Raw genomic sequence first — 20,481 nt, 5'->3', positions numbered from 1 at the left:
GGAGAAACTCAGTGAGTTCAGAGACCAGATTTCTAGAAGAGCATGACAGAGATGGGGGTTCCTCTGGGGAAGCTTAAGTGAGAGACCTTCCAGCCCCATAAGCACCTAAGAAGTCCACCCACAGAGTTTCCAATGTGATGTTTGGTACTTAAAAGCAGTTGTTGGGGCTGGAGAGATGGCTCAGAGGTTAAGAGCACTGGCTGCTCTTCCAGAGGTCCTGAGTTCAATTCCCAGCCAATTACAGGCTCACAACCACCTGTAATAAAATATGGCGCCCTCTTCTGGCATGCAGGGATACATGCAGACAGAGTACTGTATACATAATAAATAAATCTTAAAAAAAAACAAAACAGTTGTCCATCATGTAAAATAGCACAAACATGAGAAAGCAATAGTACAACGAAACAAGGACACTCTGTGTTTGCTCAGGGTGACACTTGTTGTTACATCCAGGGTTCCCACTTCCCTTTTAGGGATCATCTGAAGCAAATCTCAGACATCACACCAACCATGATTTCAGTACACAGAGCTTGAGATAAGGTGCCATGGGAAAGCCCTGGTCTAGCATAGGGAAAGTTCTAGATTCCATCCCCAGCACTGGAAAAAACTTAAGTTGAAAGAAATAAAGGGGGAAAGATATGAGGTGATCGTGGAAAGGAGGGAGGGAGAAAGGAGAGAGAGGGAAGTCTCAGGGGAGGCATGGTTTACACTCATAATCCCAGCAGACCGAAGCAGGATGACCTCAGGTTCAAGGCTAGCCTGGGCTATGACATCATATCTCAACAAAACAAAAACCAAAAAGAGAAGATTTCACTATTCATTTCTTAATGATAATGATTATTTCTAAGTGACCTGAAAATATTTTCTTATCACTAAATTCCAAAGTGTTCCTAATCCTGTCATAAAATTTCAGTATGAGGCTGACATAACTCAGTGGTAGAACTATTGCCTAACATGTGTGAAGAAGCTATCCTCAGGACAGAAAAAAAAATCAAAAATAATTTTGTTTGAATTAGGATCCAAATACAGCTTGTTAAATGTCTCTTAAGCCTCTTTAAACAATGTTGCTTTACTTTCTTTCTTTGAATTTATTTATTGAAGAAACCTGGTCATTTGTCTAATAGTTTCCTTATATTTCTGGCTACAATCCGGGTGGCATTATTTATGTTCTGACCCTGTATCATGTGTACATTGATTGTTACAGGCTTCATCAATTTGGACTCTGGCAAGATTACAGCATAGGTATTGGGTACTTTCCTCAGAAATCTTTGTTTGTGACTATTGGTGATCATTTCCTAGCTCCAAACATTCTTTACTGCTACAATATATTGAGTAGATTGCTTCTATAAAGCCAATTTCTTTGTTATTTCATTACCCAACAATACAGTCATGTACCAAAGGCAAGATAAGGGTTTCCCACATTTGAATATTTTGTCCTTGGGTAGTGGCACTGTTTTGGCAGGTTGTGTGACATTTAGGAAGTGGGTGCTTGTTGGAGGCATGAATCACTGGCGACAGGCCTTGCGGTTTATAGCCCTGCTGTCTTATGGCTTGCTGTCTGGTTCCTCGCCCTCCCAGATGTGAGCAAGCTCCTACTGCCACAGCCTCGAGGTGTAAAGCGCTATGCCTTCCCTGCCATGATGGACCATACTCCTTGACAGTTGGAGACAGATCTTTTCTTCACTAAGTTGCTTTAGCCAGTCAAGAAAAGCACTGAATAGAATATGCTAATATTGACAAGAACCGAATCTGCTCTGCACTCCCTCACTCCTTCTGAAGGTTTTGGCTAAATGGGAACCAAAAGAATGCAAGGCTGATTAACCAGAGAATGCCATACATGTTTTCACAATTCACACACACCTGGAGATCTCTACATAACAATGAAATCCAAATAAATGACCAAAGCAAGCTTTTATACTTTTAAACGAAGAACAACAATGAATTTATAGAGGCATGGTAGAAGAAATGGGCCTTTGAATTAGAGTCTAAGATACATGGGGGTGTATAAAAGCTAGTTGGAGTTAAGTGTTACTCCAGTGAGTTACTGCTTTAAATTACTGTTCTAGCCACCACCGGTCTCAGATAATGAAACCTATTGTCCTATACTGGTATGGAGAAGACTCCTCTACCATAAGATTCTTCATGGTTTGCTGCCTGTAGGAAGAGTAAACCCTCAGGTGATTTCAACTTGAAACAATCATAATGCTGACTTGACACAGTGTTGCGAGACACATGCTATACTCTCAGTTTTCTGCTGTTGTGTGTACTAGTTTTCAGATGAAGAGCTGGTTCCCTAGTACCTTTCAATAGTGGGCTGTCTATCTATCTGTCTGTCTGTCTGTCTATCTATCTAATCTATCATCCATCCATCCATCTTTTGAGATAGGGGCTTGTGTATTCCTGACTGACCTCGAACTCACTATGTAGCCAAGGATGATGGTGAAGCGCTAATCCTCCTACCTCCATCTCCCAAGTGCTAAAGTAAAAGCTGTGTGCCTCCATGTTGGTTTGATTCATTGCTATGCTAGGTGATCAAAGCCAGGGCTTTGTCGATGCTAAGCAAGCCCTCTATCCAGTGAGCAGATCCCTAGACTCTTTTATTTATTCTTATTTCAGGGTCACAAATTTACACTTTGTTAATGTGTTTCAAACCATGGCTGTTGTTATCTTTCATAGCTACCTCATCTGTCACAGTGGGAGGCCTCTTCGAGTCAGCTTCCGGGTCCTCTCTATCCAATTCTATCTAGTTAGTGCAGCATCCTAGCATTCTAGAATGAAAAGATGTTCTAGGCTCACCTTGTGCATTTACTAACCTGGATGGAAGCAGCCATTTCTTCAAGAAGCTTTGGTTCTTTTCAATGGACAATGCCTAGTGGCTTTAAAAATATGTGCATAAATAGTTAAAAACCACCAACTTGAGGAAAGTAAAAGGGAAGACCAAAATAAACATGAGATGACTCAAGCTGCAAGCAGCAGAGAATATACAAGAAATGGAAAACATTTTAAATTCAATTACAAACTAATTTGTATCTCCTTACACATGAAAACTATTTTTATGAAGCAGTAAGTTGAAAGTATGACAGCTAACATTGTAATGAGGAAAATAAGAATCTCAGGATTCAAAGATAAAAGTTGAAGAAGAGTCTACCAAAATTAGAACAACAGGATCAAGAAGTGAAACATAGGGAATGCCAGAAAACTACAGGGAGTATCAAGGCATACAGTTCAACCCGGGGTTCGACTAATACACTTTCCAAAATAAAGAAAGGAAAGAGTGAGGAAGAAAGGGCAAAATAATGTAAGAAAAGGCTTCAAGTCAAAAATTAACGGAGTTCTCAGAAGTGACCCAAACTTACATCAAATTAAAAACCCTGTTTCTATGGGGTGGGGGAAGCATAAAGCTTCCAGAGTCTAAAAAAGACTAAATGGGGTTCTTCTGAATGACGAGGAGGAATTACATCAGATCTCTTCAAGTGATCCCAGAATAGAGAAGACAGTTGATACGTGATTATAAAACTGGGTGAAGGCTATATTCAACCTAGAATTCTGTATGAAAGCAATCAGTATAAAGAAAGAATTGATCAGACAGGCGTGAACTTTAAAAATTGATCCACAACGTTCTTTTTTAGGAAGATACTGGAGTTGTGTGCCACCAAAGTAAGCAAGCAAATCAAGAACCAAGGCAACATGGCTTCCTGAAGGAGAAGAGAGGCAAACCCCTGGTTTTAGCCAGCAGGAGGCCTCACAAGCAATGGGCTCACTGGGAGGCTGGGATATGAAGATGAGGAAGGAAACTAATAGATTATCAGAATCACTTGTGCACACAGAAATTATATGGGAAGCCGGGAAGTGGTGGCACATGCTTTTAATCTCACCACTTGGGAGGCAGAAGCAGGCAGATCTCTGTAAGGTCAAGTGCAGCCTGGTCTACAAAGCAAGTTCCAGGACAATCAGAGCTGTTATACGGAGAAACCCTATCTCAGAAAAACAAAAACGAAATTGTATGGAAAGGCATTTCCTTTGGAACATTTAAGAAAAATCAATGGAGGTTGTTTGAGAAAGAAAGCTGCCTCCGATTATGGGTATTTGACTTTCAGATAGCCGTTTTCACAATTTAATGAGTCTGCAATCAGGTGTGTCACACAATGTACAGCATCTTGCAGTCACTGTTGGCCAAACTTCGGTCCTGATGTAGTTGTTGTAGCCTGAGCCCATGGTCATTATCCTTGCCATCTGACTGGACAACAGCAGCCCCTTTGACACGACAGTTATTGTAAGCTCATACAAAATAGGTGAATCTGAATTGGTCAGAGACCTGTGGACACCTTTGGTAAGATCAAGAGAGGATTGCATCCAAACTTGCAGAACAGAATCAGTGGCTCGGAAGAAAGTCCTGCAGACCAGAATGAACTGCTCCAAGAATTCCTGCCTTTCTGAAACCCTGTGTAATTCAACAAATGATGCTCTATATAAAAGAAAAGCAACAAAATGAATAGTGATAGCTCCAAGTAGAAAAGAATTCAGAAGAGATGTGCACAGAATGTAAGAAGGTTAAAGACACTTAGATTTACTGACATTTTCTTCTTTTTTTTAACGTGTAAGATCAATATGTGATGGAAATACATCTAAATAAGAGCGCTTCCAATAAGTTTACATTAAAAATTTAGGCGATGAAAAGTGTTGACTGGCAGCCTATTTTCTTTACCAAGGTTTGCGTCACAAAGCAATGGCTTATAGCCAGGGAACTCCGAGGCACTAGCTGGTTGGAGGGAAGAGTTTAGTACTTACAATAATGTGAATACTAGTGTAGGATCTTAATTAAAATATGAACTTTTGAGGAAGGATGGATAGAAGGGATGGAGGTGTGCTCTGGGCTGGGGTAAAATGGAGATAGACAAGTGGGAAAGCCTTCTCCTGTCTAATACTGGGTGTGAGATGGATTTACATATTGGGACTTTTAGGTTTTGGGGTTTTGTTATGTTTTGTTTTACTTTTGGGGTGTGTGTGTGTGTGTGTGTGTGTGTGTGTGTGTATGTGTGTGTGTGTGTGTGTGTGTGTGCGCGCGCGCCTGTACTCAGGGAGGCCAAAACAGGATATCAGATTGCCTGGAGCTGCATTTACAGGTGAATGTGAGTCACCCAATGCGGGTGCTGGGAACTGAACCCCATCCTCTGCAAGAGCAGCAAATGCTCTTACCTGATGAGCAGTCTCTCCAGCCTTGGGGTGTAGTTTCTAACAGCTACAACTAGGAAGTATTTGCTGTCGGGCAAAGCCACTGTAGCTTGGAGGGAGTGGGTTACTTGGAGGGGGATTATTAATAATTGTTTTATGTTTTTAAAGATTGTGCATCATTACTTTGGTAAAAATAATTTTCAAATAAAAATGACTTTGGAAAGCCCTTTCTGTGCTGTTACTGTTAAAAACATGCATGTTCTTTTGGGGCCATATGGTCTAACTTTTGGTTCATGGCATCTGTTTGCTGTGACAGTAGGCAGAAGGCTACTGAGTGCTCAATGGTCTGCTTTGCAGCTTGTTCCTTTCTAGCTTTGTGACCTTGATCAGATTGTTCAACCCCATTGGTTTTAGTTTTCTCCCTATTACACCAAAGATCAAAGAGAGAATGAGAAAGTCCCTGGCATGTGTCTGTGCTGCTGTTGAGTTCTGTACCACCTTAACTTCCCCCTTTATAACAGGCTGGCCCCTTCAGTGTGCCACATGAAGGAACGCCAAGGCTCTGTGCAGCTCACCATCACTACCTATTGTCTGTGTTTCAGAAACCCCAAGAACTCTTATATATCCTTCTCTCTATTGTGAGGCTCAACCTGGGACTGATGGGTCCTGAGAACAATGCTTAGTCATTTCCACCCAGATGAACCCAGACCCTAAAGGTCATCTGCCCTTTCAAGTTGAGGAGAAGCAAAGCTGGAGAGGTAGACCCAGCATGCTTAATGGAGACCAGCTCCTGGGTGCAGGTTCTTGCACGGATCAGCCTCTCTCTGCTGTAAGCAGCCATGCTTCTCTTGAGGTGTATGTCCAGTCTGGAAAGCAAGAAACAGCCCTGTGGCTCCCTCCTTGTCCCTTGCTTCCCAGTGTCTAGCAAAGCAGCTTTGTGAGAAATTAGAGAAGAGTGTATTGAGGGGGATTGAGAGAGAGAGAGAGAGAGAGAGAGAGAGAGAGAGAGAGAGAGAGAGAGAGATCTGCTTACTCAGGCCTTCTAGGACAGGTTGTGTGGTTCATGTTTATACATCAGTGCTGTGACAGTTGCCTGTGTGAGATGTATCACCTATCTCCTTCAGAAATGGGGAGAGAGTAAATGTGGGGGTACCCTGGGTGGAGACAACTCTCTTCTAATCCCCTGAGCATGAGTAAGCTGTGTCCCCAGCCCATTTGCCCATGGCAGTGTGAATGATGCCACAAGGGAGTGAAGAAGGGAGGAAAACTAAAGCTTCAGTTTGTCCCCAGCACTCTATAAAATGGGAATCACAGGGATGCCTGTGGCCCCAGAACTCAGAAGTCAGAAGCTGGGGAATCTGAGGTTTGAGGTCCTCCTCAGCTTATGTTTAAAAAAAAAAATAGAAGAAGGGAATGACAGACTCCATGAGAGCAGCAACTGAGGCGAGAGGAAGTCATCATCCCTAGAGACAATGGGATAAAGAGCACAAATACACATAGCCTATGAAGAATCTTACTCATGGCCTACCTCGCACCTTAAATTGTCACCAAGGACCTCAGTGTCTACAGAGATTGAGGGAGAAAAATCATGTGTTGCGGGGGCTTAGTGGGAAAATAATAACTCCTATTTCTAAGATTTTCGAAGTCTAACCTTTGAAAAGAGACCCAGGTTAAGCCTCCTACTCCTTCGAGGGATTTCTGGAAGCCACATTTTCTGTCCCCCACCAAGATCTGGGTGACACTGAAAACCCTTCCTGGCCACTTGCAGCTTCATAGCTGACCTGGGGAGAAGGTCCCAGAAAGCTGTGTGGGGCTTATGGAGCCCACGAAGGTTGAAAGCAGGTTCCTTAGGTGTCCCCACCCCAATGAAGCAGAGAAGGTGTTAGACTGAGGGACCGCCCTTTAGTTAAAAACTTCTGGGTGAGAATTTCTGATAGTCCCCAAATGCCTCAGATGCTGGGGTAACCTTCAGGCTACCCAGACCCTTTCCAGCTTCCTGTCTTCCCCACAGCCTGCTGTGAGCAGTGTCAGGGAGCACAGCAGGTGATGTCCTTGTTCCTTCCACAGGCTACAGAGTGGGCCTCCAGTGAGGACACACGGCGCTCCTGCCAGAGCAAAGGGAAGACTGAGGTACATGCCGGAGGAAACAGGGGCTCTGCTGGAAGCTTCTGATCAGACGTTGGGGGTCCTTGTGAACATGAGGTCACTGTCCCAGAAGCCTGACTGGGATGAGGGAGAAGGGAGACAATGGATTCCCACAGACACAAGCTGGACCTCAGAGCAGCATGGTTCCGGGGCAGGGGTGTTGCGGGGCATTCATTGGCATCTGTGATGCAGCAGTATGAAGTAAACATGCCCAGGACCACACATGCAGAGCTGTGGCCCTCTATCGTTTTCCTTCCCGCCTCAGGAGGAGTGTCAGAACTATGTGCGAGTCCTGATTGTTTCCGGTCGGAAGGTGTTCATGTGCGGCACCAATGCCTTTTCCCCAGTGTGCTCCAGCAGACAGGTGGGCCATTGGGAGGGGCAGGCAAAGAGGGGTGTTAGGGGATGGTGTCTTACCCAGGCACACAGTCTTGGAGAGGGGGATGACAAATGTACTAGGGTGGGTGGAGAATGTATGTTCATGAAATACTAGGACAAGCATAAAATTCATTCTTCATCTAAGATTCAAATTGAACCTCTCTTTAGTATTTTCTTTGTCAGTCTTACTTGAAACATCCATCTGGTATCCACCAGAGACTCATGAAGGACCTTACCCTTTGTAATGATTATGAGATCACAGGATGGCAGGGTGCTTGAGATGGGGGTGCAACAGGAAACAGAAACCAAGGGTTCCAGAGGAGACAACTCTGAGGTGGAAACAACAGATGGTCCCAGGACCTCTTGGGAAAGCTCTCTTCTCCCACCATCTCCAGGTGGAGAACCTCAGCAGGACCATCGAGAAGATCAATGGTGTGGCCCGCTGTCCCTATGACCCGCGACACAATTCTACAGCCGTCATCTCCTCCCAGGGGGAGCTCTATGCCGCCACTGTCATCGACTTCTCAGGTCGGGACCCAGCCATCTACCGCAGCCTGGGCAGTGGGCCACCACTTCGCACTGCCCAGTATAACTCCAAATGGCTCAATGGTAAGGTGACCCAGGCCTGGGGCAGGGCTGTCCTGCCTTCGAAACCCCATTGGCCTTTCCCTGTCTCAGTTGCATCATCAATAAGGTGGATAGGACAGGGAAGATGTTTGCCCGAAGACCAAGACACACTGGCGCTGAGCCCCAGATGTCCCGAGGACAAAGAGCAGACAAAGGGCAGGCTGTTAAGGGAGAGAGTTAGAAATGGAATGGAGTAGTGGTTAAGGGAAGGAAGAAATTAGGAAGGAAATGAGGACAGTATGAGCTTCCTATCCCTTGAGGTTGAATATAATTCTTTACTAACTAGCTGTATGGCCTTGAACAAGGACCAAGCTGCTCTCTGCTGTGGTGTTCTCATCTGCAATGGGGCAGTAGTCATAGGGCTTGCCTTATAAATTGTAGTGAGGATTAAATGGAGGAATCAATAAAGTTATTACGATGGGGTATTTTATCCAGTGAAGCCTCTATTAACAATAGCACTGTTAACAAATATGAATGCTTCACTTGACAGTGGAAGCAGGAACAGCCTGACTTAGAGCCCCTGGGTCAGCAAGGAGGGATTCAAGATGCCCACTCAAGAACACTGAAACAGTCGAGTTCTTCCTACTCTGCCTTCTTTTTCCATCCCCACAGAGCCAAATTTTGTGGCATCCTTTGACATTGGGCTGTTTGCATATTTCTTCCTTCGGGAGAATGCAGTGGAACACGATTGTGGGCGCACTGTGTACTCTCGGGTGGCTCGAGTGTGCAAGAATGATGTGGGTGGCCGTTTCCTTCTGGAGGACACATGGACCACGTTCATGAAGGCACGGCTCAACTGCTCCCGCCCAGGAGAGGTCCCCTTCTACTATAACGAGCTGCAGAGTGCCTTCCACCTACCCGAGCAGGACCTCATCTATGGCGTCTTCACCACCAATGTGTGAGTCCCCCACTCTCTGCTGCCCATCTTCCTTGTCATTCCAGGGCTTGCCCTGCCTAGCCTGGCAGCCTGATGGGCTTATCAGACCCTTTCTCAGAGTCTGGTGTGTGTCTTCATCCATATAGTAGAGATCCCCTTGCTCTTGCACTAGTTCTTTGTGACTCACCACCTCTGGAATAGTAAACACCTGCTCTAAGTTGCCAGGAAGGGCAGATCCAAGCCAGATGTGCAGAAAGGGAGGGGAGCTGCCTGATAGCTCCTAAAGGGAGAGTGTGCTGGTGAGGACAGTGGTCAAGCCTGCAGGGGATGAATGGGTGGCAGCCCCAGGAACAGATTCTCTATGGTCCCGTCTAACCTAAGTGTGGCAGCATTCTAAGAATCCTGCCGCCATCTCCCTCCTGGCTACACAAGAACCTGCAGGCTGCCATTTGGCACCCCTGTTGTTTCCTTAGATGTGAGGAAGAGCAACCTTTCCAGTGATGTCATACTCGCCTGTACTGCTCCTCCATGTGGAGGCTAGCAAGTCACATGATCCTCAGGTTAAGAGTGATGAATGGGCACCATTGAGACTGAGGAAGGCCTTTGCAGCAGGGAATGCTCTGTGGGGTGTTTTGTAAGGACATCAGGAGCTTTGTGAGCCACAGAGTGATTCCAGGTAGCAGGCACTGGATGCCCCAAGTTGTCTACAGAAAGAACAGTCTGGGGGTCAGGCAAGGATGCGGGTAAGACTGGCAAGCGGCAGCCGAGAGGCCATCCTGTCCAGGGGACAGATATTCAGCACAGCTCACACAAGCCAAGAGCTGAAAGCCAGCTGACCATGACTAAGTGTGGCTAGCTCTCAGTGTAGGGGGGTGTTTGACTGTGAGCAGAGGGCAAAAAGAGCTGGAGAGACATCAAGGAAACATGACAATATCAGTGTAGACTATAAACAGTTTATTGTGTAACCCCTCCATGCCAGGTGCTTGTCCTGGGGTGGGGGTGGGGTGGACAGCAGTGAGCTAAAGCAGTCATGGCAATGCCATTAAGGGGGTGACATTCTAATGTGGGTGAGGCTATTTTGAGCAACCCGTTTTAACCTTGGTAACTCCTACAAAGGGAGAAAGCAGGGTGCAGGGTGGAGATCACAGGAGGCTTCCTATGGGAAGCCAAGTTCCTGGGATTGGCAGGGCATTCCAGCCCCCACGCAATGAATTGTGCAAAGCTCTGGGTGGAAAAAAAAAGAAAAGGTTCATGCATTGAGAAGAAACCAGTGTGACAGGAGCATTGAAGGCAGAGAAGGGAGGTGGGAGAGAAGCCAAAGAGTAAGGCTGGGGTGGGGTGGGAGTTGTCCCAAGGACCTTGTAGACTGCTCTCTGGGGTTTGATCTTTACCCTGTAGACAAGGAGACATTACTGAGGGATTTGAAACAGGTCAGTGAGCAGCTAGGTGTGAATTTAAGGACTTTCATGCCGGCTGCTTTGTGCAGAATGGCTTAGGAGCCTATCCAGGCCGTGGGGAGACCCAGGTTAAGGACAGATTAAGACCCAGGTGCACAGAGGTGTCTGGGACCAGGCAAAGGGAGAGGATAATGGACACACCTGGGAGAGAAACCAGTACAGAGACTAGAACTGGACAGGTGGGCGTGACAATGTCATCTCTGTGAGCTGTTCATGCCACATTTATATAAACTCGTGTTTCTGGGCCTGAAAGGGCTGTGGAAATCATCTAGTTCTAAAGAGTTGCAGGCTGCAGCATCAATCAGTGGTTTGCTGACCATCTATTTATTACATATATGCAAACAGCAGAATAGATTGGAATCAAATGTCAAAGTATAACATATTTAGCTTGGATAGTGTGTCATGAGACTCCAATATAGTTGTAATATAAAATGTATTAATTTGAGCCATTGACTGTGTCCCACCCCTCCCTGAATAAAGGAAGGGGATGAGGAAGTGACACCAAAGGATGCCCCAGCGCTTATTGCCAATGGAATCCTCCTGTGGTAACGTTGGAGAGTTTGAATATTACATACCCTTCATTGTGCAAAAGGCACCAGACTCATCCTAGCCACTTCCCAACCTGGGGGTATTAGGAATGGTGGTAGACTGAGGGGCCTCAGAGGAGGATGCTTGGTCCACAAGGAGGGCCGAATCCCAAAGGAAGGACTGCATTTCACCGTGACCTCTTGCCTTTTAGAAACAGCATCGCCGCTTCTGCCGTCTGCGCCTTCAACCTCAGTGCCATCTCCCGGGCTTTCAATGGTCCATTTCGTTACCAGGAGAACCCCAGGGCTGCCTGGCTCCCTATCGCCAACCCCATCCCCAATTTCCAGGTACAGCTTCTCTTCCTTTGCCTCTCACCAGCCACAAGGTAACTCTCAGATGCTCAGCACAGGCTAACACCAGCTTGTTCCTGTTGCTCTATGCTTGTCTTTGGGGTTTGTGATGGGTCTCCAAGAGGGTGGTAACTCCGCTGACTGCAGTTAAGCAAAGCTAGGGAACTGACCCACATGCCCAGAGAGACAGGGACCTCAATTCTACAAAGTAGGAGAAAGTAGGAGGACTCTACATGGGACTCACAGACTTTGGGAGTTTTATCTGGAAATCATTCATAGTATGTGTAGTGCAGGAACTAATACCTATAGTATCTCTGAATACAGGGAGCAGTTAGGACTATCGTGGTTGATACATGCATCCCCATTCTGTAATGGGAAAGCATAAGGGGACTGATGAGAGACTTTATTATTTGTTTGTTTGTTTGTTTTGAGGAAGGTCTCACTGTGTTGCTGTGGCTGGCCTGGAACTCACTTTGTAGCCAAGGCTGAACCCTGAACTCAGAGTCCTCTTGCCACTGCCTCCTGTATGCTAGGATTGAAGGTGCGGGTCACCATGCCCATCCTAGATGACAGACTTTCAAGGCCTTCCAACTGCCCGCTCCAGGGGTGATGCAGCTTGGGAAAGACTTGGGCTTTTCAGTTCAGCAGTTCTGAGATAGATCCAGCCCAGTGATGCTGGGCAGGTCACCCAACTCCCTCGAGTCTCTTATTCCTTTACTGGAACTAGAAACAGGACTATGCTGGGTCATCCCTTCTGGGTCTGTGCAAAGCTTGTTGTGATGCTTTAAACTAGAAACACAAACTTGGAGCCCGTGGGGGATATAGAAGAAAGCAGCTTGGTTCACTGTGGCAGCGGATGCCTATGAAGCAGCTTAAAATTACAGGACACCATTCACATTCAAATGATTTGTCTGGACAGACCCCTTCACCCTCCCATCCTCTTCCCCAACCCTACAGGTCTCACCTCCTCCATCTTCCCAGCCTCAGTTTCTCCTAGTTTTAAAGAAAATTTATCCTTCCTTAAAAAAAGAATTAGGGACCCAGAAAGAATACTGAGGACCAGGGGTGTTGAAGAATTAGTGTCTACCCAAGGTCTCCATGGGTGGGAAGGAGGCTATGACAATCCCTGCATGTGAGGACTGGCCTCCAGTGACTGGGTTCCTTGTGGCAGTGCGGCACCCTGCCTGAGACTGGCCCCAACGAGAACCTCACCGAGCGCAGCCTGCAGGACGCACAGCGGCTCTTCCTGATGAGCGAAGCTGTGCAGCCAGTGACACCAGAGCCCTGTGTCACCCAGGACAGTGTCCGCTTCTCACATCTCGTGGTGGACCTTGTGCAAGCTAAGGACACGCTCTACCATGTACTCTACATAGGCACGGGTGAGCCGCCCCAGGCCCATCTGCGCTGCATTTGAGGAAGTGGTTGTTGCTTGAAGCTGCCAACGCTTCAAGACCTCTTTTCTCTGACCCCCCAGAGTCGGGCACCATCCTGAAAGCGCTGTCCACTGCCAGCCGCAACCTGCGGGGCTGCTACCTGGAGGAGCTGCACGTGCTGCCCCCTGGGCGCCTTGAACCTCTGCGGAGCCTGCGCATCCTGCATAGTGCACGTGCGCTCTTCGTGGGCTTGAGCGACCGGGTGTTGCGGGTCCCGCTGGAGAGGTGCTTGACCTACCGAAGTCAGGGGTAAGCCAAGGCAAGAGGGCAAGGAAAGGGCCCCAGGGGCGGTCTGTGGTGGTGGTGGCTATCCCGCCAATCATGCCTCGGAGGTGGCGCTAAAGTGGTGTGGCTTTGGAGTGAGCACCTGCCCTCGCATCCCGGTGGGTCTCCAGTTAGATAGTGCCTTGGGAGGAGTCACTTTACCTCTTCAAACATTGGATTCCTTCTCCTGAACCATCTTGGAAGGATTTTGTTAGTGTTAACCAGCCTTAATCACTGCCTAAGGGAACCATGCACTTAGCAAATTGTGGTGGCTATTATGTTTGTGGACAACCCCATAGATCTGGCCCGCCAGCCGTCTCTAGCGCCCTTGATTTGCTCTCAGGTCCTTTAGTTGAGAAAGAGAGATCGTTGCCTTTGAAACCACAATCCTTCTTGCCCAGATGTGAGGCAGTGGGGAGATGATGCCTGGGTCGGCCCCAAGTCTTCAATTTTCTTGAAGGCAGACAAGCCAGATGCAGCAGGCATGTAGAACAGCAATGTCCCATTGCTTTTCGGTCACATTTGCCCTAAGTGGAGTCACAAATTTGGCAGCTGTAACACCAGTATTTAAGGGAAGAAGCCAAGGCCAAATGGAACTGTGTCCCAAACTCCCAGCCCTTGAGGCCACCCTGGCTGCCTCCCTTCCTCTGTATGATCATCAAACCAGCCACGTGGCCTTCATGGCCTTTGCAACAGAGTCCTCCTGGCTGTGCCATCTGTCCTTGGGATTTGGGAGACAAATGGGCTCCAGGCTGCCAAGGGTTGCTCTCGGAGAGCACTAGGAGCTTGGATGGAGGCCTGCAGTCGGGGGAGGAGGAAGGATAGATGGGTGTAGGAGGCCCCTGTGTGATGGGCAGTCACTGGAGCTCTTCTTAGCCCCCGCACATGGTTCCATCAGAATGACACACATTTACACAGACCTGCTGTGTACAGAGTGCCTTGCTAAGTTGTTGGCGTGAGGAGAGGCTTGTGGGACTAGACCTCCATAGCTGCAGCCCTCCACACTCCGAAAATCTGGTTAGGGAGAGCAACCCTGGCCTAATTCTGCCGAGGTGGGGAAGGCAGAGGGTGTCTTGGGAAGGGTGCAGATGGTAGAATTAGATGGAAGTGGGAAGCCACCTCAGCGCCACTCTCCATGAAGCACATGATCTTAAGCAAACTGTGTAACCATTTTGAGCTTCAGTTCTCTTGCCAGGAAAATGAGGGATTTGATGGCAGTGATGTTTTATTTTGGCAGAATAGTAAAGATCAGGCCTGGTACTCATGAAGGCTAGCAAGTCATAAAGGAGAGACAGTATCTTTATTCCTTTTTTATTTTCTGCAGTGGCTTTTTGGGAGGCTCCAGCCTCCTGGGCTTTCTGGTCTCTGAATCTATGACACCAAATACATGTAGCTCTGTTTGGCCAGAAAGCAGTGGCTACCTGCTGATAGCATTTCCCTTGTTTCTGTGTTCTCTTTAAATACTGTGTTGCTATTAAACTTTTAGCACATGTTTCTCTTATTCTCCAAGAGGTTGTAAATCCTTTATGGAAAACCCAGTGGCCCAGTATTTTTTTTTCACTAGTCAGCCCTGCCCAGCACAGGGTGACCTTCCTCCCAGCGCCAGGACTGATGCTTCAGTCAACTGATTATTTGGTCCAGGAAGAGGCTGGTGCAGGGGAGGCATGAGGAATGGGCCTTGCCAGCTGAGAATGCCCTGGAGGATTTTGACCTGAATCACAGAGGTGGCACAATGGGGTAGACCATCCTGAAATGTTCTCTGTAAGACGGGCTAGACTGGCTAGTAACCTTGTCATGAGACAGATAGACACCTGTGATGGGTTAGTGTGGCTCCAGCCCACTTCAAAGCCATGGGTCTGCTGTGGGATGAGAGGATGGTGAGGGGCAGGGATATTTCCCCACTCGCAGGATCTTGCGGAGGAGACCAGGAGCTTGTGTAGTGTCCCCAAGATACTGTCACTCTGCAACAAGATGGCAGAAGGTCAGCTCAGAGTCTTGGTTCCTGTGTTTGGTTTATAAGCCACTGAAGTGTACAATGAAAATCCTATTATAAAGCTACAGGTGGGTGCCCTCCCCACACACGCCATGGCAAGAGCATGCCTGCCCCCTATGTAAAATAAATAAATAAATAAATAAGGTTAAAAAACAACAACAGGTAGATCTAAAACCTAGAAACTGCAAAATCCTGTTATTGCAAAGTTAATAAATGAGACAAGCAAGCATGTGCAGCCAACAAGCTGTGTGCTCTATATGTCAGGGAGCCAAGTACCAATCACAGCATATCAGAATTAGTGCTGTCAAGTGGCGGGGGGGGGGCTTTGATATATTCTAGGCATTTCATGTTTGTCCCCGTTACTCCAAAGTTGGCAGGAAGATCAAGTTGGGTAAGCAGAGACACTACCCAGCTCCTCCTCTACCAGCATCCAGGAGCTTGCCTCTATCTGGCTTCCTCCTCTACCAGCATCCAGGACCCCTACCTCTTTTAGTCAGAGAATTCTCAGTTCCACAGAATATAACCAATACTCTGGCTTGGCCAGAGAGGAGCTAAGATGCTCAATCCATGACTCAGCCCTTTCCTTCCAGTAGACCTTTCACCTCAACCCTAGCTCACTCACAGATATCCTCAATGGAGTCTCTTCCCAACCAGGTCCTTGTTCTGGCAGTCTTAAGTAACTGTTACTTGCCCCAAAGCGCCATCCATGATGCTGTCTCTACCCTGGACAGCTCCCCCCACCCACAATTGCTGCAGGGAGCTAGGATTCTCAAGCTTACAATGCTAGCCATCCATCTCTGTCCTACTAGTGAGCCACTGGAATAAACCTGTTCCCTTTTGTAATGGCTGCTTGAAACACCTCAGTAAAAAAGACACGGTGATGTATTGTTGGCCTGATGGCTCCTTTCTTGAAAGAACTCTAAATTCCCACCACTTTTCTACAGTGACAGGCACGTCTGTGCTCTTTAGCATGGGACTTTCATTTTCCAAAGCACAGTCCTTGTTCTGTCAGCTTTGAAGTGCCCTTTAGCCCTAAGGCAGTGAGTGTGGACTCACCTGAGCTACAGGAGGAGCAATAATACCCTTTAGTTACTAGCAGCAGCAGCAGGAGGGGGAGGAGGAGGAGGAGGGGAGGGGAGGCACTGGCCCTGGAGAGCAGAATCTCAAAGGACCAGTGGCATAGGCTTTTCTGTAGAGAACCCACCCTCCTCTTTTTTCTCAGGACCTTAACTGGAAAGGCAGAGAGAGCAAGTGAACTTGGTTTCTACTGTGTCTTTCTCCCCTGTCCCCCTATTTTGTCAGGACCTGGGGGAAACAAGATCCCACTTGGCTGGGGGACCCTAGCAAACATGGCCCTGGAACAGAAGTTTTCAACCATAACTATTCACTGGAGATTGAAATGCCGTAACTATTCACTGAAGTTTAAAGACTCTAACCCTGGACTTCCAGTTCCAGAGGCCTAGATGCAGGGTGGCATTTTGTTCTGTTTGCTTAAACCTTTCGAAAGATACCCAGGACTTTAGGATCTGCACTCAAGACTGGACACGACTGCTTTAGACCCAGCAAGGCTCCAGAGGAAGAAGTAACACGAGGCACACTGGGTTCCTTCAGAAACTTCTGCTTTAGTCTTACAAAAGCCCATCCAAAATTTCCATCCTTAATCATTCCCTCTGCTAGCAGATATTTGTTTTTGTTGGGTAAGACTCTTACTTTGGGGTTTGCAGGGTGGTTTTGTCAACAAAGCACTTGCCTTGCAAACATGAGGACCCAAGTTCAACCCCCAAACCCACATAAAAATGCCTGGTGTGGTGACTCTCACTTGTAATCCCATCATTGGGGAGGTAGGAGGATTCTAGGGTCTGATGGCCAGCAATCTAGCTTAATTGGTGAGCTCTATATCCCAGTCAGAGACCCTGTCACAAAGGAGATGGGTGTGTGACACCCATGGTTGTCCTCCAGCCTCCACATACAAGTGTATACACGTGACTGAACATCTGTGTGAGTGTGCACACCAGACACACAGAATCTTGTTTGTTATCATCTATAACAAGTCATGGGCTCTGTTCGATTCTGAATGGCTGGATTTGCTTCTTGTGGTCTAACTCTCAGGATCTCACAGCTATAGGTGCCAGTATTCCTTGTGCACTTGGATTATTTTTGAGCCCCCACAACATCCAGTTTGGTAAATTCTGTTGGTGGAAAACCTTCAGATCAAACTGTTGGTCCCAGAGGCAAAATATGAGCATGCTTATGCTATAAAATGTATTTGCTGTCTTTGAGTGAGTAAAGAGGGGACATTCACTAGCCACAGACAAGGGAGTGCTCTGGATTCCCAGGGAGGCCACAGCATGCTCTGTGGGGTCCAAGCAGGGTCTCAACCACAGATGCCCAAAGCACTGACTGGATTATACAAGATCATAGGCCAGCCTGGAACAGGGGCTCACACTATTATAAAGCTACAGGTGGGGGCCCTCCACATGTACACCAAGGCAAAAGCATGCCTGCCCCCTACATAAAATAAATAAATAACAATACATCTCTCTAAAGCCTAGAAACTGCAAAATCCTGTTATTGCAAAGTTAATAAATGAGACAAGCAAGCAGCCAACAAGCTGTACGCTGTATATGTCAGGGAGCCAAGTACCAATCACAGCATATCAGAATTAGTGCTGTCAGGGTGAGGGAAGCTTCTTCAGTTCTTCCCTCTGTCTTTGCATATCTCTCTCTCTCTCTCTCTCTCTCTCTCTCTCTCTCTCTCTCTCTCTCTCTCTCTCCCTCTCTCCCTCTCCCTCTCTCTCTCTCTCTCTCCCTCTCCCTCTCCCTCTCCCTCTCCCTCTCCCAAGGCCTCCTTTTCACCCTGGTACCTGACATGACCTATTTAATTTGCTAAATGTGAAGAACTTACAGGAGCCAGGCATGGTGGTTTATGGTTCTAATCTAAATACTTGAGAGGATGAGAAAGGAATGCTGTGAGTTTGAAGCCAGCCTGGGCTACATAGTAAGATTCAGACCAGCCTAGACAATCAAGTTAGACCTTATCTATTTAATTAACTAACTTATTAGTCAATCAATTAAACCATGGCTGACAAATGACTGTCCATGAATCTTCAAGAGAAAAGAAGAATTCCATCCTGGGGACAGCAAAAGCTGCAAGCTCTTGGCTCTTGTGTATATCCTGTTGGCTCTCAGCATCCTTAGCCCCTTTGGCCACTGGGAGGGAAATCCTTTTGTCAGCTTGTGTGATGCTGTGAACTCATCTGTCCATCTCTTACTGCCTTTGTTCCTTCCTAAGGCCTCTCTTGTTTCCACGCCTCCATTTTTGGAGCCCCTGCTTTTGTGCCCTCTCAACCTTCCCCAGAAGATCTCATCAGAGCAGGGTGAAAGCTTGAAAAACAAGCAAAAGGGGTCAACTGTGCCCTGGGGTGGCAGTAAGTTCACTGTGGGGCTGGAGGACCCCCTCCCTCTGCCTCCAGGACCTGGTACCCTTTTTAGTAAGCAGTGAATAGCACATCTCAACTCTGTAATCCCCACAGACTCTCTTCCTCCTCCTTGGAGTCCTCCTAGAGGAGATTAAATTCTCTTATTTAAAAAATATAAGGGCCATGTTACCTGAATGAATCAGAGGAAAGGGAAGAAAGGGAACCCTGGAGTGTAAGTGGAGGCATCTAGGGCATGCATTGGGGTGTGAACCATTTTCTTTTCTGGGACATTGTGGAAAGGCCAGCTCTGTGGCCAGGGAATGATGGGGTAGCATCCCGTTCTAGTGGCTCGGCTCATTGTCCTGATGCTAAAGTGCTAGTCCCTGCCCTCTGTCCCCAAACAGCTCAAGCATGGGGAAACACATGGCCCTAGACTGTACCTGGCATCCTGTGTTTTGAGAAATGAGTCCACACACCAGTCAGGGTGTGAAGTGGAATGGGACCTCCATCCGATGGAAGATGGAAAGGAAGAGAAATGACAGTTGGGAAACCTAAGTCTAGGTCCAGTTCCACAAGATACAATTTGTGTGATCGCTAGGAAACCCCCTCTTCCCCTCTCCTCTGCTCCATGCAAAGATGGTTTGCTACCCTGGTGATTTACAAAAGGACTTCCTTTAACATTGTCCTGGACATTTAAAAACCACCCTACCCCAGAGACTTGTGTTGGGAAGGACTTGGGTACCAGTGTTTCTCCAAGCTCCTCAGGGATTTTCTTATGAGCCAAACTTAAGAATAGCCTCTGAGAGTTCACGAGGAAGCAGAAATTTTGAGTCAGGTGTAGATTAGAAGAAAGGACATATGACAGGTAGGATTTTAGTTGGGGGTGTGGTAGAGGGGGAAGGGAGGGAGAAGGGAATTTGGATCATCATGTAATTCAATCTTATTTGTAATTCAAATACATAAAAAATAAAAAACTAAAAAAAATAAAAAAAAGAATAGCCTCTGGGGGCTGGAGAGATGGCTCAGAGGTTAAGAGCACTGACTGTTCTTCCAGAGGTCCTGAGTTCAATTCCCAGCAACCACATGGTGGCTCACAACCATCCGTTATGAGGTCTGGTGCCCTCTTCTGGTGTCCAGATATACACGGAAGCAGAATGTTATATACATAATAAATAAATAAAATCTTTAAAAAAAAAAAAAGAATGGCCTCTGAGGGTCTGACAGGGAAAGGCCTCTCTTTGCATTTCTATAAACCATATCTCCTCCAGTGGTCCCAGGTGAGGAGCAATGGGGCCCTTCAGCTCAGGGGAAAACAGTCCAGTCTCCTAGCTAAGTCTGAGTCCTTGCTGGACTCTCTGGGTTTCCTCCTACTTGACAGAACAGTAACAGGTTTGCCTCTCCAAGTTATCGCATTGAACTCATCTGTGCCTCCATAAGTTTTTTAAATGATGCCAGCCACACAGCAAGGGCACAGTGAACTTCATGCTTTCTTTCTCATCTTTCTGGTGCTGGGATGGAACCCACGGTCTTGTAAACTTGTGAAGCAAGCACTCTGCTGCTGAGCTGAATCCCCAACTTTGAACTTAAATCTTTTTCATAGAGGAAAACCAGGATAGAAAGAGGTACTCAGAGTGGGGTTGCCAGGTGATTTCTAGAGACAAAATAGAGCGGGAAGCCAGTGAGCTTGAGTCTCAGGACTTCCATCTGGCAGGGCATGCCTGGGAGCACGCGACCCATACTGCGGCTGGGACGGGAAGCGGCAGCATTGCAGCACACTTGAGGACAGTTCCAACATGAGCCTGTGGATCCAGAACATCACAGCCTGTCCTGTGAGAACCC

General features: G+C 47.1%; 1 protein-coding gene across 2 annotated transcripts in view; it reads left to right on the top strand.

Annotated features, from left to right (window-relative positions):
- Positions 1-20,481, top strand: part of Sema5b (semaphorin 5B) — a 43,006-nt gene that overhangs the window by 18,348 nt on the left and 4,177 nt on the right. For both annotated transcript variants that reach the window (XM_035444106.1, XM_035444105.1), the window contains exons 4-11: positions 7,240-7,302; positions 7,583-7,681; positions 8,091-8,304; positions 8,935-9,220; positions 11,396-11,531; positions 12,706-12,913; positions 13,009-13,216; positions 20,354-20,471. In XM_035444106.1, coding sequence (XP_035299997.1) covers positions 7,240-7,302; positions 7,583-7,681; positions 8,091-8,304; positions 8,935-9,220; positions 11,396-11,531; positions 12,706-12,913; positions 13,009-13,216; positions 20,354-20,471 — 1,332 coding nt within the window. The remainder of the gene's footprint in view (positions 1-7,239; positions 7,303-7,582; positions 7,682-8,090; positions 8,305-8,934; positions 9,221-11,395; positions 11,532-12,705; positions 12,914-13,008; positions 13,217-20,353; positions 20,472-20,481) is intronic.

The sequence above is a fragment of the Cricetulus griseus genome, chromosome 4, assembly GCF_003668045.3.
Source record: "Cricetulus griseus strain 17A/GY chromosome 4, alternate assembly CriGri-PICRH-1.0, whole genome shotgun sequence".
Classification (NCBI taxonomy): Eukaryota; Metazoa; Chordata; class Mammalia; order Rodentia; family Cricetidae; genus Cricetulus; species Cricetulus griseus.
The sequence above is the reverse complement of the archived record's forward strand: the minus strand, read 5'-3'. Positions and strand labels throughout refer to the sequence as shown.